General features: G+C 36.1%; 1 protein-coding gene across 1 annotated transcript; it reads right to left on the reverse strand.

Annotated features, from left to right (window-relative positions):
- Window positions 1-3705: 3705 nt before the first annotated feature.
- On the reverse strand, window positions 3706-6834 carry gpr34l (G protein-coupled receptor 34 like). The gene has a single exon (XM_056446593.1). It carries the CDS (start codon window positions 6800-6802, stop codon window positions 5828-5830), a length of 975 nt encoding a protein of 324 aa, XP_056302568.1. The 5' UTR covers window positions 6803-6834; the 3' UTR covers window positions 3706-5827.
- Between the last annotated feature and the right edge of the window lie 8426 nt (window positions 6835-15260).

Consider the following 15260-nt stretch of genomic DNA (forward strand, 5'->3'; position numbering starts at 1 on the left):
ATTATTATTATTATTATTATTATTACTATTATTATTTGTGCTCAGTTGTATCCTCTGTGAATTATTTCAGTAATGTTTGTACATTTAAAACATTTAAATGGTAGAATATGTTTATTGCGCAAGATGACCAGCAGATAGAGCCATTGTAATACAGTCCATCAGTAGCCTTTTAACGTGCTTAAAGACACAAACAGCCATTTTAATATTAATAACTGTAGGGTTTGACCTAAATCCAGTATCATGGTTTAAAGTGTATTTCAGTACCTTTTCCAAAGGCATTTCTTAAAAGTATCTAAACTGTAGCGGTAACACTAAGGCCTACTAGTTAAAGCTGTATTTACTAACATGAACAAATAATGAACTATACATTTATTACAGTATTTATTCATCTTTGTTAACGTTAGTTGAGAGAAATGGAGTTGTTCATTGTGGTGCAACAATGCACTGAGGTATGAATTTAATTCACATTTATTCTCAACACGAGCTTTAGCCAGCTTTACTGAAGTACAGCACAATGTAAATGTGTATAGAGAAATCGAACGAATCTAACGTTCGATCAAGATTGTGTTGTTTTATGTCACAAATGAGGACTCTTGACTGCAAAACAACCCACCGTTAGTACAAAGTAACCCAACCTAACCCACTTTGCTGCCTATTAATATTTATTATTACTTATATTGGCCTCACGGTGGCGCAGTGGGTAGCACAATCACCAAGAAGGTCGCTGGTTCGAGCCTCAGCTGTGTCAGTTATTGGCATTTCTGTGTGGAGTTTGCATGTTCTCCCCATGTTCGTATGGGTGTCCTCTGGGTGCTCTGATTTCCGAGTGTGTATGGGAGTTTCCAAGTGATGGGTTGCGGCAAGGGCATCGGCTGTGTAAAACATATACTGGATAAGTTGGCGGTTTATTCCACTGTGGTGACCCTAGATTAATAAAAGGACTAAACCGAAATGAAATGTATTCATATTTATTATTTTGTAAATTATAATCATCCATAATATGTACTTCACAAGTATTATTAACAGCCAATATCTTAATAATAGGTAATAAAACACTCGTTTATAGTGAGAACTGCTACTTACACTGTAAAAAGTGCTACCGTAATTCCTGAATTGTGAGTTAAGTACCAACAAAACCATATCAAACATTCAGTCAAAGAACTTAGACTGTAAAAATTTACATAAATTAGCATATTTTTGTTTTTTAATTTTCCCCATTTATTTCTGAATTGCATTATGGGATCTTGATCTTTCTTCCATCATTTTTTAACCTTAAAAAGTACGAAAAAGTTGACTTTTATGAGCATTTTTAATAGTGTGCAGTGCCATATTGTCTGTGTTGGTGTTGTGTATTACGCTACAAACACCTTATAATAAACTGCATCACGTTTTCTGTTATTTTACATGCTTATTTCTCTAGATATTACAACTTATACATTGTATTAGCATTTAAAACTACTAATATGTCGATAAAAGTCACTTTGTTAAACTGTAGAGTTGCATTTTCAGCATCAAAAGTCGGCAGAGCAGAGATCAACATCCCATAATGCAATTCACAACAGTAAATAAACCCAAAACACAAATGGAAACTGCTAATTAACATGTATATTTATGCAGTGTACTGTTTAAAATAAAAAGAGCGAGTCTTTCTTGATCGCACACAGTATATATTCCCACACTGCGTTCATGTTTAGAAACAAAATGTTTATGTGGCTAACACATTAACATGCATGCGACCACAAGAGTCATAACAGCACAAGATCTGCATGGCATTTATGAGTGCTGTGAGAAAGCCGTAACATTTGCAAAGGTTTTTTTATTATATTGCATGGGTGATTTGCATAATTATAGGTCATGCTCTCAGGTAAATACAGTACAAATATATGCTGTTTGAATATATATATGTACAAATGTACACTCAGAGTACTTTAGATTATAGTGGGTTTAAACTGGATGCAGATGGAAGCAGATAAAAGACAATGCTAAAATAAACAGTACAATAAAATTAAAAAATCAATTAAAAGAAAAGAAAAGTAGATATGATTTGCCAAATGCATATTATAAACTAAAATTTACAATAAACTATTAAATAAAAAATACAAATATAATAACATAAATTGTACTCATTGCCAAATGCATATTATAAATTAAAAATTACAGCAAACTATTACATAAAAAACACAAATAAAATGTAAAATAATAATAAATACATATAATTAATGAATAATTGTAAATACATAAGCAGTTCATATCAAATGCATACAAATATAATGATGTATACTTCTGATTGATTATAGAAATATGGTAAATGAACCAACAATATGAACCACTAAAGATTGACCTGCAATGGGGACAAGCTTTTATTAAAATAAAATAGAATAAAATAATAAAAATAGAGGATATTTTATTACTTATAAAAGGATATTTTATTATTAATAATAATGAGGATTTATTCATTCATTCGTTTTCTTTTCAGCTTAGTCCCTTTATTAATCTGGGGTCACCACAGCGGAATGAACCGCCAACTTATCCAGCATATGTTTTACACAGTGGAAGTCCTTCTAGCCGTAACCCATCACTGGGAAACGCTCATACACACTTATTCACACACATACACTAAGGACAATTTAGCTTAGCCAATTCCCCTATAGCGCATGTGTTTGGACTGTGGGGGAAATCGGAGCACCTGCAGGAAAACCACGTAAACACGAGGAGAACATGCAATCTCCATACAGAAATGCCGGGGCTCGGACCAGCAACCTTCTTGCTGTGAAGTGATCATGCTACCCACTGCACCACCGTGACGCATATAGAGGATATATATACATAAATTATTTTATTTTACTTTAATTTTGTATTTTTATTTTATTGTTATTTTATTTCATTTTATTTGACTTTATTTATTTATTTATTTATTTGTATTTTTTGTGTTATTTTATTTTATTTTATTTTATTTGAGTTATTTTATTTTATTTTACTTAATTTTATTTATTTTTTTAGTATTTTATGTGTTATTTTATTTTATTTTATTTTAGTAATTATTTTAGTTATTTTATTTTATTTGACTTTATTTTATTCATTTATTTTTTTGTTTTTTTGTGTTATTTTATTTTTATTTTTGTAATTTTTGAGTTGTTTTATTTTATTTTATTTAACTTTACCTTATTTTATTTTATTTTAGTTATTTTTTGTGTTATTTTATTTTATTTTTTTATTTTATTTGACTTTACATTATTTTATTTTATTTAAGTAATTTTTTGTGTTATTTTATTTTATTTTATTTTATTTTATTTTATTTTATTTTATTTTATTTTATTTTATTTTATTTTATTTTATTTTATTTTATTTTATTTTATTTTATTTTATTTTATTTTATACAAATTAAAAACAATCTCCAGTCAACAAAAATGCACTGCAACTAAACTGTTAGTGGTTCATATTTTTGGTTTATTTAACATCTATGGTCAGACCTACACACCAGTATATTAAATTCCATTTCTTAAATTTTTATGCATCCACTTGACATCTCTCTCTCTCTCTCTCTCTCTCTCTCTCTCTCTCTCTCTCTCTCTCTCTCTCTCTCTCTCTCTCTCTCTCTCTCTCTCTCTCTCTCTCCCATAATATATAATATAATAATATATAATATCTCTCTAATATATTATATATATATTCTTTCTATAAACAGTAAGCAGTTTTTTCTATAGACAAATCATTAACAAGTTTAACACTAAATACTTTCAAACAGTTTGAAAACCATTGATACAGTAAATGCTACCGCAGATATTCGGTATTTACCAACACAGGCTCAGTGTGAAAACGTACCCCCTATACATTTCAGGAGAGCGCGAATTATGTAGCCAGAGGTACGTATGGCTGCATTTCATCTTTAAAACAAACGCAACAGGGCGGTATGATGCCGCAAACAGCTTCTGTTTCTTTTCACACTACCAGCTGACTGCTTATCTCCATGTGGACGGCTTTTCCATTGTTACCATCTTGCCCAGTAGCTCGACACGTACGTCGGCGGACTTGAGATGCAGAAAGGACTTGACCATGACAATGGGGTTTGAGTCTGGTGAAGAAAGGTTCCAGAAAGCAGGTAAAACAAATACAAAAGCTAAAAAATAAAATAAATAAGTAAATAACAGGGTGAGAATGTGGTAAACTCTGAAAATGCAGTATAAGTCAGGCAGCTGCAAGGGCTTTTCTTTTTCTGGATTGCTTTTGAAAACACTGTTAGTTGGGTTTAGAGAAGTGAGTGGGTGTGGTCGGTCGGTCAATTAGTCAGTCGACAGCGGCCTCTGGTGGATTCACATGAGAACAGCAGGCAGGAATGGCACTTGCGAGAGAAATTTGAGATCTGAAAAAGCATACACAGCGGCTTCTGGTGGATTTACGTGAGAACAGCAGGCACGAATGACACTCGCGAGAGAAATTTGAGATCTGAAAAAGCATACACAGCGGCTTCTGGTGGATTTACGTGAGAACAGCAGGCACGAATGACACTCGCGAGAGAAATTTGAGATCTGAAAAAGCGTACACAGCGGCCTCTAGTGGATTTACGTGAGAACAGCAGGCAGGAATGGCACTTGCGAGAGAAATTTGAGATCTGAAAAAGCGTACACAGCGGCCTCTGGTGGATTTGCGTGAGAACAGCAGGCAGGAATGGCACTCGCGAGAGAAATTTGAGATCTGAAAAAGCGTACACAGCGCCCTCTGGTGGATTTACGTGAGAACAGCAGGCACGAATGGCTCTCGCGAGAGAAATTTGAGATCTGAAAAAGCGTACACAGCGGCCTCTGGTGGATTTGCGTGAGAACAGCAGGCAGGAATGGCACTCGCGAGAGAAATTTGAGATCTGAAAAAGTGTACACTGCTGCCTCTGGTGGATTTACGTGAGAACAGCAGGCACGAATGACACTCGCGAGAGAAATTTGAGATCTGAAAAAGCGTACACAGCGCCCTCTGGTGGATTTACGTGAGAACAGCAGGCACGAATGGCACTCGCAAGAGAAATTTGAGATCTGAAAAAGCGTACACAGCGCCCTCTGGTGGATTCGTGAAAACATAAACTGCAAAAAAATGTACCTCCTGGAACGTATTTCGCGCTCTCCAGAAATGTACACAGGGGTACGTATCAATAATGAGCCTCGGTTGGTATTTTTACACATATGTATTCAGTATTTACACACTCAAACACACTTACACCACCAGAGACACAGCAGTTCATTCTGCATTGCTATTATTACTGCAATTCAGTGACACATGCCCAAAGTTTGACCGGAAGTATTCATCATTTAAAACTAAACCAATCTAGGGATCTATTGTGTCCCTTTTTACAAGATGTCAAATATGTTTGTGAGTCTGTGTGTGAAGTTTCAGCTCAAAATACCACACCAATAATGTGTTATAACTCTCTGAAACAGACCCTTTTAGGCTTGGAGCCGAATTACAGAGTTTTGATGACTGTCGCTTTAAATTCAAATGAGATTATGCTCTTTTCTGAAGAGGGCGGAGCTATAAATGCCTGTGTGTCAGCATAGTGGCAGATTCAAATACATGTCTAACGCTATCAGTGTGAGCATCAGTGAGTGAGAGTGTGATTATGAGAGTGAGAGTTGACATTATCAGCAGCTCAAACACTCTAATGGCTAATGGACAGACGGCTGCTTCTCACTCAGGGCTGTTAATGCAAACGAAGCAGAGATGGTGACTAGTGGGCGGGGCTTTTTTCCTCTGATGACACGTACAAAGGGAGATTCAGTTTCTACACCACATAGCTTACGTATTAAAAGTGATTTCTGCATAACAGGTCATCTTTAAAGAGTCAAATCTCCGTCAGAGAGCGGTTGATGCTGATTCTCCTCCTGTTTAAAGCGTACATGTTTTTAAACTTGCCCTGAATGGCGCAGAGTAAGGTTTTCCTGTACGCACCAGACAGGAAATAGTATATAATAGGGTCTAGACAGCTGTTTAAAGTGGACAACAGCAAAGTGCTCTCATTTAACATATGCAGCAACTGCTGACTCGGCAGATCCGCGATCACGTTCAGCTGAGCCAGAACGTACGGTATCCGCACAGCATGATACGGCAGAAAACAAACCGTGAATATGGCCGGAACCAAAAAAGTCTTGATCATAACTCGCTTTTTAGCCTTCAGATCGCCGTTCCCCAAAGACATACCCTTGAGTTTGTGAATGATCTTGATGTAGAAACTAATAAACACGATGTAGAAGACGATGAAGACGACGACTGTTGTTATATTCACACCTCCGGCGACAATCCCCTTGCTGTGGAAGTGAAAGCAAATATTATCGCAGGCATGCTTCTGTCCACTGCCAATCAAAAACGGGATCATTCCTAAAATTAGCAACACCCAAACACCGTAGCTTGCTTTTTGGCTCCAGCTTCTCTTCTGGATGCTGAAAACCCACACAGGTTTGATGATTTTCAGGTAGCGGTCCAGGCTGATGAGGCTGAGGAAGAGGATGCTGGAGTACATGTTGAGGTAGAATAAGATGCCCACCGCCTTGCAGACGTTAAACGGTCCTGGTGTGTTGTGGTAATAGACACGCAGGGGTAAACACAGCACTAGCAGGGTATCCGCCAGCGCTAGATGTCGCATGTATACCGCCATGGAGGATTCCGTGTGCCGGCGTAGGAAGAAGATGTAGAGCGTTATGGTGTTGCAGAGCAGACCCACACAGCAGATGGTGATGTAGCCGATGGGTAAAAATGGAGACAGCATGCCATCCTGGATCATGCAGGATTGGTTGCTGCTTAAATTGCCCTGCGGAGACATTGGGATGCTTGAAAAGTACTTCTTAAAATCTGTTCACTGGTCGGGATGGGATACCTGAAGAAGAAAAACGGGTTGGAGTTTACACTGTAAAATAATGCAGGGTTCCACAGAAATTGGTTTGTGTTGAGACAACATGAAGGAATTAGGTTAGCTTATAAATTTGTACAAATTTAAGGGGATTGAGCGTAAAACAATTAGGTTTCAAAATACCTCAAGGATTGTGTTGTTTCAGCTCAGTTTAACGTAAATGAGTGGTTTGAACAAACAGAAATTACATTGTAAAAATTGATTAGTTGACTTGACTTAAAAAAGTGAGTAAATCTGTTGTAACATCGAACATTTAAGTTGATTTAACTTAATTTTTATAATTATGCTCATAGTTCATTTACTTATAAATTTTAAAGCAGCAGGTGTACTCACTTTTTAAGTAAAGTCAACTAATCGCTTTAAAAGCAGCAGGTTTACTCACTTATTTGAGTAAAGGCAACTAATCGCTTTAAAAGCAACAGGTTTCCTCGCTTTTTAAGTAAAGTCAACTAATCGCTTTAAAAGCAACAGGTTTACTCATTTATTTTAAGTAAAGTCAATTAATCGCTTTAAAAGCAACAGGTTTACTCATTTATTTTAAGTAAAGTCAATTAATCGCTTTAAAAGCAACAGGTTTACTCACTTATTTTAAGTAAAGTCAATTAATCGCTTTAAAAGCAACAGGTTTCCTCGCTTTTTAAGTAAAGTCAACTAATCGCTTTAAAAGCAACAGGTTTACTCATTTATTTTAAGTAAAGTCAATTAATCGCTTTAAAAGCAACAGGTTTCCTCGCTTTTTAAGTAAAGTCAACTAATCGCTTTAAAAGCAACAGGTTTACTCATTTATTTTAAGTAAAGTCAACTAATCACTTTAAAAGCAGCAGGTTTACTCACTTATTTTAAGGTAAAGTCAACTAATCGCTTTTAAAGTAGCGGGTTTACTCTCTTTCTTAAGTCAACTAATCGCTTTTAAAGTAACAAGTCTTCTCACTTTTTAAAAGTAAAGTCAACTAATCGCTTTAAAAGCAGCAGGTTTACTCACTTATTTGAGTAAAGTCAACTAATCGCTTTAAAAGCAGCAGGTTTACTCATTTATTTTAAGGTAAAGTCAACTAATCGCTTTTAAAGTAGCGGGTTTACTCTCTTTCTTAAGTCAACTAATCGCTTTAAAAGCCACAAGTCTACTCTCTTTTTTGAGTAAAGTCAACTTAACACTTTAAAAGCTGCAGGTTTACTCTCTTTTTTAAATAAAGTCATCTAATTGCCTTAAAAGAAACAGGTTTACTCACTTTTTAAAGTAAAGTCAACTAATTGCTTTAAAAGCAGCACATTTACTCACTTATTTTAAGTAAAGTCAACCAACTATTTTTTACAGTGTGTAATTTTTTTTTAATGCTGGGTTCCACACAGTCGATTTGTGTCAGGACAACATGAAGGAATTAACTTGAAGTGGGTTGAACATAAAACAATTAAGTTGTCCCTTCAAAAAACTCAAGAATTGTGTTGTTTTTACATAAGTAATTTGAACAAACAGCAGATGCACTGTAAAAAGGGTTTAGTAACTTTACTTAAAAAGTGAGTAAACCCATTGTAACTTCGAACATTTAAGTTGATTTAACTTAATTGTGCCCATGGTTCATTTACCTACACATTTTAAGGCAAGGGGTTTACTCACTTTTATAAGGAAAGGCAACTAATAATTTTTTACAGCGTGATGTTGTTGTTGTTTTGAGTGCGCTGTAAATAAAGCTGGGTTCCACACAATCGGTTTCAGTTGGGACAACACGAAGGACTTAAGTTGTCATATTAGTTTCTTTTTACAAATTTAAGTAAATTGAACAATAACAATTAAGTTGAGTTCATTTACTTACAACTTTTAAGGCAACAGGTTTACTCACTTTATTAAGTAAAATCAACCAATCATTTATACAGTGGGTTGTTGTTGTTTTGAGTGCCCTGAAAAACATGCTGGGTTCCACACAATCGATATGAGTTGGGACAACATGAAGGACTTAATTTAACGTAGTATTATTATTATTATTATTATTATTATTATTTACAAATTTAAGTGGATTAAACATAAAACAATTCATTTGCACCCAAAAACTCAAAAATTGTCTTGTTTCAAGTTAATTTTAATAAGTAGTTTGAACAAAGAGCAAATGTCATTTTTTTGTGTTTGCAAATTGGTCACATTTTACAACTGGGTTCCATTAGTTAATGTATTTACTATGGTAACACTTTAGTTTAGGTATTAATTCTCACTGTTAATGTAAAAAATTGATTTCTCACTTGCTCTTTCTTGTTTTTAGTGCAAATATCTAAAGATTATTAAATCAAGATACATATTAAGTAAAATATTACAATATTATAATATTAAATTTTGTATTAAGCAAAACATATTAAGTCAAAATTAAGGACGTTTTTCATTAAAATGAGCAAAATAATCAGCCAATGGTTTACAGTATATATAAAATAAAAACAAGAATATTTATCTTACCCCATTGACAGATATTTTAGCTAGATAAACAAAGATAGATAGATCTATATACATAGATATAAACAAAGACCATTTCTTTAATCAAGATTCATTATTTAAAGAAAATATACTGTTAGTTTTTTTGCCAGAAATTATTATTATTATTATTTGATATTATTATTAATACGGTTATTATTATTATTATTATTATTATTATTATTATTGTTGTTTTAATGTGTTGTAATTTTATTGTATTATTATTGTTGTTATTATTATTTTAATGTATTATTATTGTTATCATAATTGTTAAAGACCCTATTTTCATACATTTTCAATATTTCTATTTCTATATTTAAAGACCCTATTATATTTTAATTTATTTTTTAAGTCACTTGTTATTTTTTTTACAGTGTAAGTTTTCTTTTTCTATGTCATTTCACAACTGTGAATTACTATCAGACAAAAAAACAAGACCCCAAAGAGATTAAAAGCTCTTACCTGTGTGACTGCTCTGCTCTGCTCTGCTCTCCAGCAAGTAAATCCAGTGCATGTCAGATCAGAAACTCCAGCATCTGCAGGAAATGATGCTCAAACGTCGGGTATCTGCGGTTGATTTATTATAAAGCTCAGCAGAAATGCAGAGGAGTCACTGCGATAGACAAACCCAAAACACTTCCACTTGCCTAAAATGAATATTGGCGATCGCGAAACTTAAACCAAATCAATAATCTCATCACAATTATTTTGTAAATAAATTTTACAAAATTTAATCGAATATAAAATTGCTCAAAGTTGTTATCATTAAAGACATTTATTATGCTGCAGTGTGTGTCTCCACATATATAGTGAAATTTGATATTTTAGTCATTGTGGACACACACAACTGGTTATAGTAAATATAGTAAATATTTACTTCATCTGCAAATGTAAAAATTCAAACCCATCAAGAATCTCCTTGACTTTGTTGGATATTATTATTTGAACACACCCAAAAATTGAGGTCATGTTTCAAGGATGCTAAATAGTCACACTTGTGGTCTTTGGGGTCAAAAATGACCGCCATAGGAAATGAATGGGAAACAAGCAAAAACATTTGGAAAATATTGATTGTAAAAATACAAACTCATCATGATGCTGGGAGTGAAGAGGTGATGCTGTGTGGCGATACACACATGCACACAACATTATGTAAAATATTAAAGACCCCCTGTTTTGCATTATAAAAGGTGATGTTTTGGTTTTGGGGGTCTCCAACAACAGGCTGAAATGCATGCAAGGTCAACAAACACTTTCATTGTCTTATAATGTGCATTTATTTTTACCTAATTATCTCAACGACTCGCATATGATTAGTTCAGCCATTCATTTGCTCCCAAATTTCTCCTTAGCGCAAAGCTAATCTTGGTCCGATGACCCAGTCTGTTGTGATTGGTCGACTGTGTTCAGCGTGGTACAGAGAGAATCGGCCACCACAGCTATGAAGTAGCAGAGTAAGAACCCAGTGCAGGAGTGCAATGCAGTTAAACACCAGCATACTACTCTTCTCTTAACCCTAACCCTTTCGATCCAAGACCAACGACGAGATGATCCCAAGGTTTCCATATCCTGGACCAGGCCGTATCCTGAGCAGCTACTGTGGTGGTCATGGAAGAGTGGAGAACATGAGACTGATTCCTGTGATGCTCCAGAGACAGACGAGTCTTCACTGAGGCCAGCTTCCAGCCTCCGCCACTGAGACTGCAGCTCTGCACAAGACGTTTGGCCAGCGGAGAAATTAAAATGATCGTGCCCAACTGAGCCTGGTTTCTCTCAAGGTTTTTTTTCTTCACTTCCGCCATTAGTGAAGTTTTTTTTCCCTCTCCGCTGTCGCCACTGGCTTGCATGGTTCGGGACCTGTAGAGCTGCGCATCGTTGGATTTGCTCTTCAGTGTTTCGACTCTCAGTAGTGATTATTAACCACACTGATCTGAGCTCAACTGAACTGAACTTAAACACTACAAACTGAACTACACTGTTCCTATTTACTATTTACTGTGACCTTTTATGTGAAGCTGCTTTGACACAATCTACATTGTATAAGCGCTATACAAATAAAGGGGAATTGAATTGAATTAACCCCAAGTAACGACACACATTCAGTATTAATCCACACAGTGGCTAAAGTTGAACTATCTTGAAAATTGAGTAATATTAAAATCTGGGCCAAATACTACATTTTACGTCTGGCCCAAGTATTGTAAAGACAGTGCCACCTCTGCCAAACCAGCTGTATGCCAGTGTCAGATGAATGCCAGATTTACGGCAAATATGGGCCAGAATTCCTAACTACCTGGGATATTTCGCACTCTCCAAAACTGTATATGAGGGTACTGTGTTGTATTTTTCAGGGGTATTTATCATTCCCACGGCGGAATGAACCGCCAACTATTCCAGCATATGTTTTACACAGCATATGCCCTTCCAGCCTCTCCTAAATAAGCAAAATAATTTGCCAATAAGCAAAAAATCTTATTCCAAATCAAACACAAGATTACTTTGCTTACCCCATTGGCATTGATGTTGATTTAAGGAAAAACTCTCTTCATTTTGACTCGTAATTTCAGCAAACGAGGCAATATGTATTACTTGTCTAGAAAGTGCTTCTCGATTTAAGGATTTATTGCCATTTTGGACTAGAACAAGTTAATAAAAGCATTTTTTTTTGCCATGATCTACTTGATCACCAAAGTGACAGTGTAAGCACAGTTGGCCTGACACACACACACACACATGCACAAACACATACACTTCAGACCTGACAGTGGAAACAGTGATGCCGTTTACCGCAACATGACTGGGTTAAGAGTGCAAATACCACAAATAGGTCACATAAAAGCACACTCATATTTGTACTGCTGTCTATGGTATTTCAACTAGGTGAGAAAACCTGTTGTAACTTGGAACAGTTAAGTTGATTTAACTTAATTATTATGATTGTGCACAACTGAATCAGCAGGTTAACTCACTTTTTTTTTTTTAAATAGTCAACTAATTGCTTTAAAAGCAGCAGGTTTACTCACTTTCTGAAGTAAAGTCAACTAATTGATTTTGTTCAGTGTATAGACTTATATTGTTTTTAATAATGGTCTATATTCTATCTTCTAAATCTAAACTCACTCCTAACCCTATCAACACTCAAAACTTTTTTTTTGCATTTTCAAATAAACATAATTTTATATTTGAAAACTTAATTCCCTTGTCTTGATTATTTGGTCTTCATTACATAAGTTAAATGGATATTTCAATCAAAAATCATTAACTGTGGGCTCTATTTCAACGATCTATGCTAATGCGCAAAAGCATTAATGACATGTCAGAATCTACTTTTGCTATTTTAAGGATGGTAAAATACACTCTGCACCCCAGCGCATGGTATAACAGGGTTGTGCTTATTCTCTTAATGACTATTCTCCTCCATTCAGCCTCTTTACTTTCTCTTTACCTTACTTTTACTCTTTACTCCTTTACTTTGGTGGAGTGAGGAAACGGTGGAAACTCACTCCACTGAACACATCCATTAGCCCACATATTTAATTTAGTTTGTTAAGTGCAAAGATTTGTGTCGAAACTATTTCTAAATTCAGTTCTAATCTCCAGCAAAGGAATAAATGAACAATAATAATGAAGTGTGGTCAAAAAACCGAGTCATATCCAAACACACGTCCTGTTCTTATGCCCCATATGGTGATGCAGACGTCTCCAAAACCCCACAGGTGGACAAATCTACATTAGTTTTTATTAAAACAAATATAAATATGTAAATAATAAACAATACTGCTAATAATAATAACATTATACAGATGCAGATCGTCATGAATAAACTGAAAAATGAGGTGAAGAAGGCAAGGGGCATATTTGTGTATTGCAATACATCCTGTGTGTATTCAGCAATGTGTAAGCGTTTGGACTGACATAGGCATATAACTAAAGCACTCTGCATTGAACTTTAGTCCAGCTTTTAGTTGGTCAATGGTGCGGCCTATTTCAGTTCCTCAAAATAGCAACGCGTCAACAATGTGCCATAACACACCTCCTTTATAGACCAGCACACACATGAGTTCACAGAGTGGCGCAAATGGATTTGCCATTTAAACAACATGGTGCAAAACAAGAAAATGACAGTTGCACTGGTCTGAAAATAGCAACAAATCGCGCCAAACACATCTCGAGCCTTATTGTGCAGGCTGTATGATAGGGCCCAATACTGGTTCCAAACCTGTTTGAGATCATTTCTTTTACACAAAGAAGATATTTTGAAGAAAGCTGGAAACCTGTAACCATTGACAATTAAAGCAGGAAAAACAAATCGTCTTGAAGTCAATGGCTACAGGATTCATTCTTCAAAATAGCTTCTTTTGACTGAATGCTGAAAAGAAGTGTCAGTCTATGCAGACTCCTGTCTCTGTTCATTTGTGCTTCATTTATAACTTTTAATCTACGTTGACATTATCTTCAGCAGCTCAAATCTCTAATGGACACACGGCTGCTTCTTACTCAGGGCTGTTTATGCTAATGAGGGAGAGATGGTCACTAGTGGGCGGGGCTTTCCGCCTCTGATGACACGTGCAAAGGGAGAATGTCAATCAAAGTGTTTCTGCAGACTGATTTAATCAAGTCTGATTATAAAAAATACAATTTATTCATTTTTATCATTAGTGGCTGGTTATATTCACTGACTGCTGCCACACAACTGGGTTTAAACACCTTATACAAGTGATTTTTGCATAATAGTTTGCCTTTAAATCAATGTTTCTTGTATATGAGTTTTAATATGGATGTTATTATGTAGCAGCTATGTGATACATTCCTCACTGTCCCACTAGAAGACCAGCTATAGTGAACATGTCAAATACCAACCCATGTGCTGATCCTTCTCAGAAATAGTCTGACTATAAAAAATGTGTACTATAAAAAGTGATATTATATATAACAACACACTGTTTTATACAAAAACAAACAATGATGATCAGTCGTTTTTACTATTTTATACCTCATGATTATAGTTTTTCTAATGTTTTTTACCAACCCAGGCTCATTCTGAGAACGTAGTCCCGGGGACGTTTCTGGAGACCGCGAAATACGTAGCCGGGGGTACGTACGGCTGCATTTCATTTTTTTAAGCGAATGCTGCGGGGCGGTGTGATGCCGTTCCTTTCGGCGCTTGCCGGCCGGCCACTCGCCTCCGTGTGGAAGGCTTTCCCGCTGCAACCAGTTTGTCCGGTTAGCTCTTCGTGTACTCTGGCTGACTCGAGGCACAGAGAGGGGCTGACCACGACGACGACCGGGTTCGAGTCCAGGGAAGAGCGGTTCCAGAAATCAGGTAAGAAAACAAAAACAAAATCCAAAAAATGAAGCAAACAAGTTCGTCACAGGGTGAGAATGTGGTCAAAATCCGAAAACGTGGTAAAAATCAGACGAGGGCTTTTCTTTTTCTGGACGGCTTTTGTGAATCGTCGTTGGTTGGGTTTAGGGACGGAGGAGGGTGGGTCAGCCGATTGGCCGGTCGCACGGTCAATCATTCTGTCATCCAGGCAGACAGGCGGAAGGTCATTCGACAGCGGCCTCCAGCGGGTTTACACGAGAACGGCGCGGGAAAAAGCGCGCACAGCGGCCTCTCGCGGACTCGCGAACACAAAAACTGCAAAAATACGTACCTCCCTGGACGTATTTCGCGGTCTCCAGAAACGTCCCCAGGACTACGTTCTCAGAATGAGCCTGGGTTGTTTTTTACTGTCAGAATAAATTTTACCATGAGGGTACAACAGCGGAATGAACCGCTAACTATTCCAGCATATGTTTATGCAGCGGATATCCAGCTGCAACCCAGTGCTGGGAAACACTCATACACACTCATTCACACACATACACTACGGGCAATTTAGTTAACTCAGTTCCCCTATAGTGCATGTGTTT

This window comes from Danio aesculapii, chromosome 21, assembly GCF_903798145.1.
Source record: "Danio aesculapii chromosome 21, fDanAes4.1, whole genome shotgun sequence".
NCBI lineage: Eukaryota > Metazoa > Chordata > Actinopteri > Cypriniformes > Danionidae > Danio > Danio aesculapii.

Coding starts and splice junctions, on each gene's coding strand:
- gpr34l (XM_056446593.1), bottom strand. CDS start 6,802: ATGTCTCCGCAGGGCAATTTAAGCAGCAACCAATCCTGCATGATCCAG.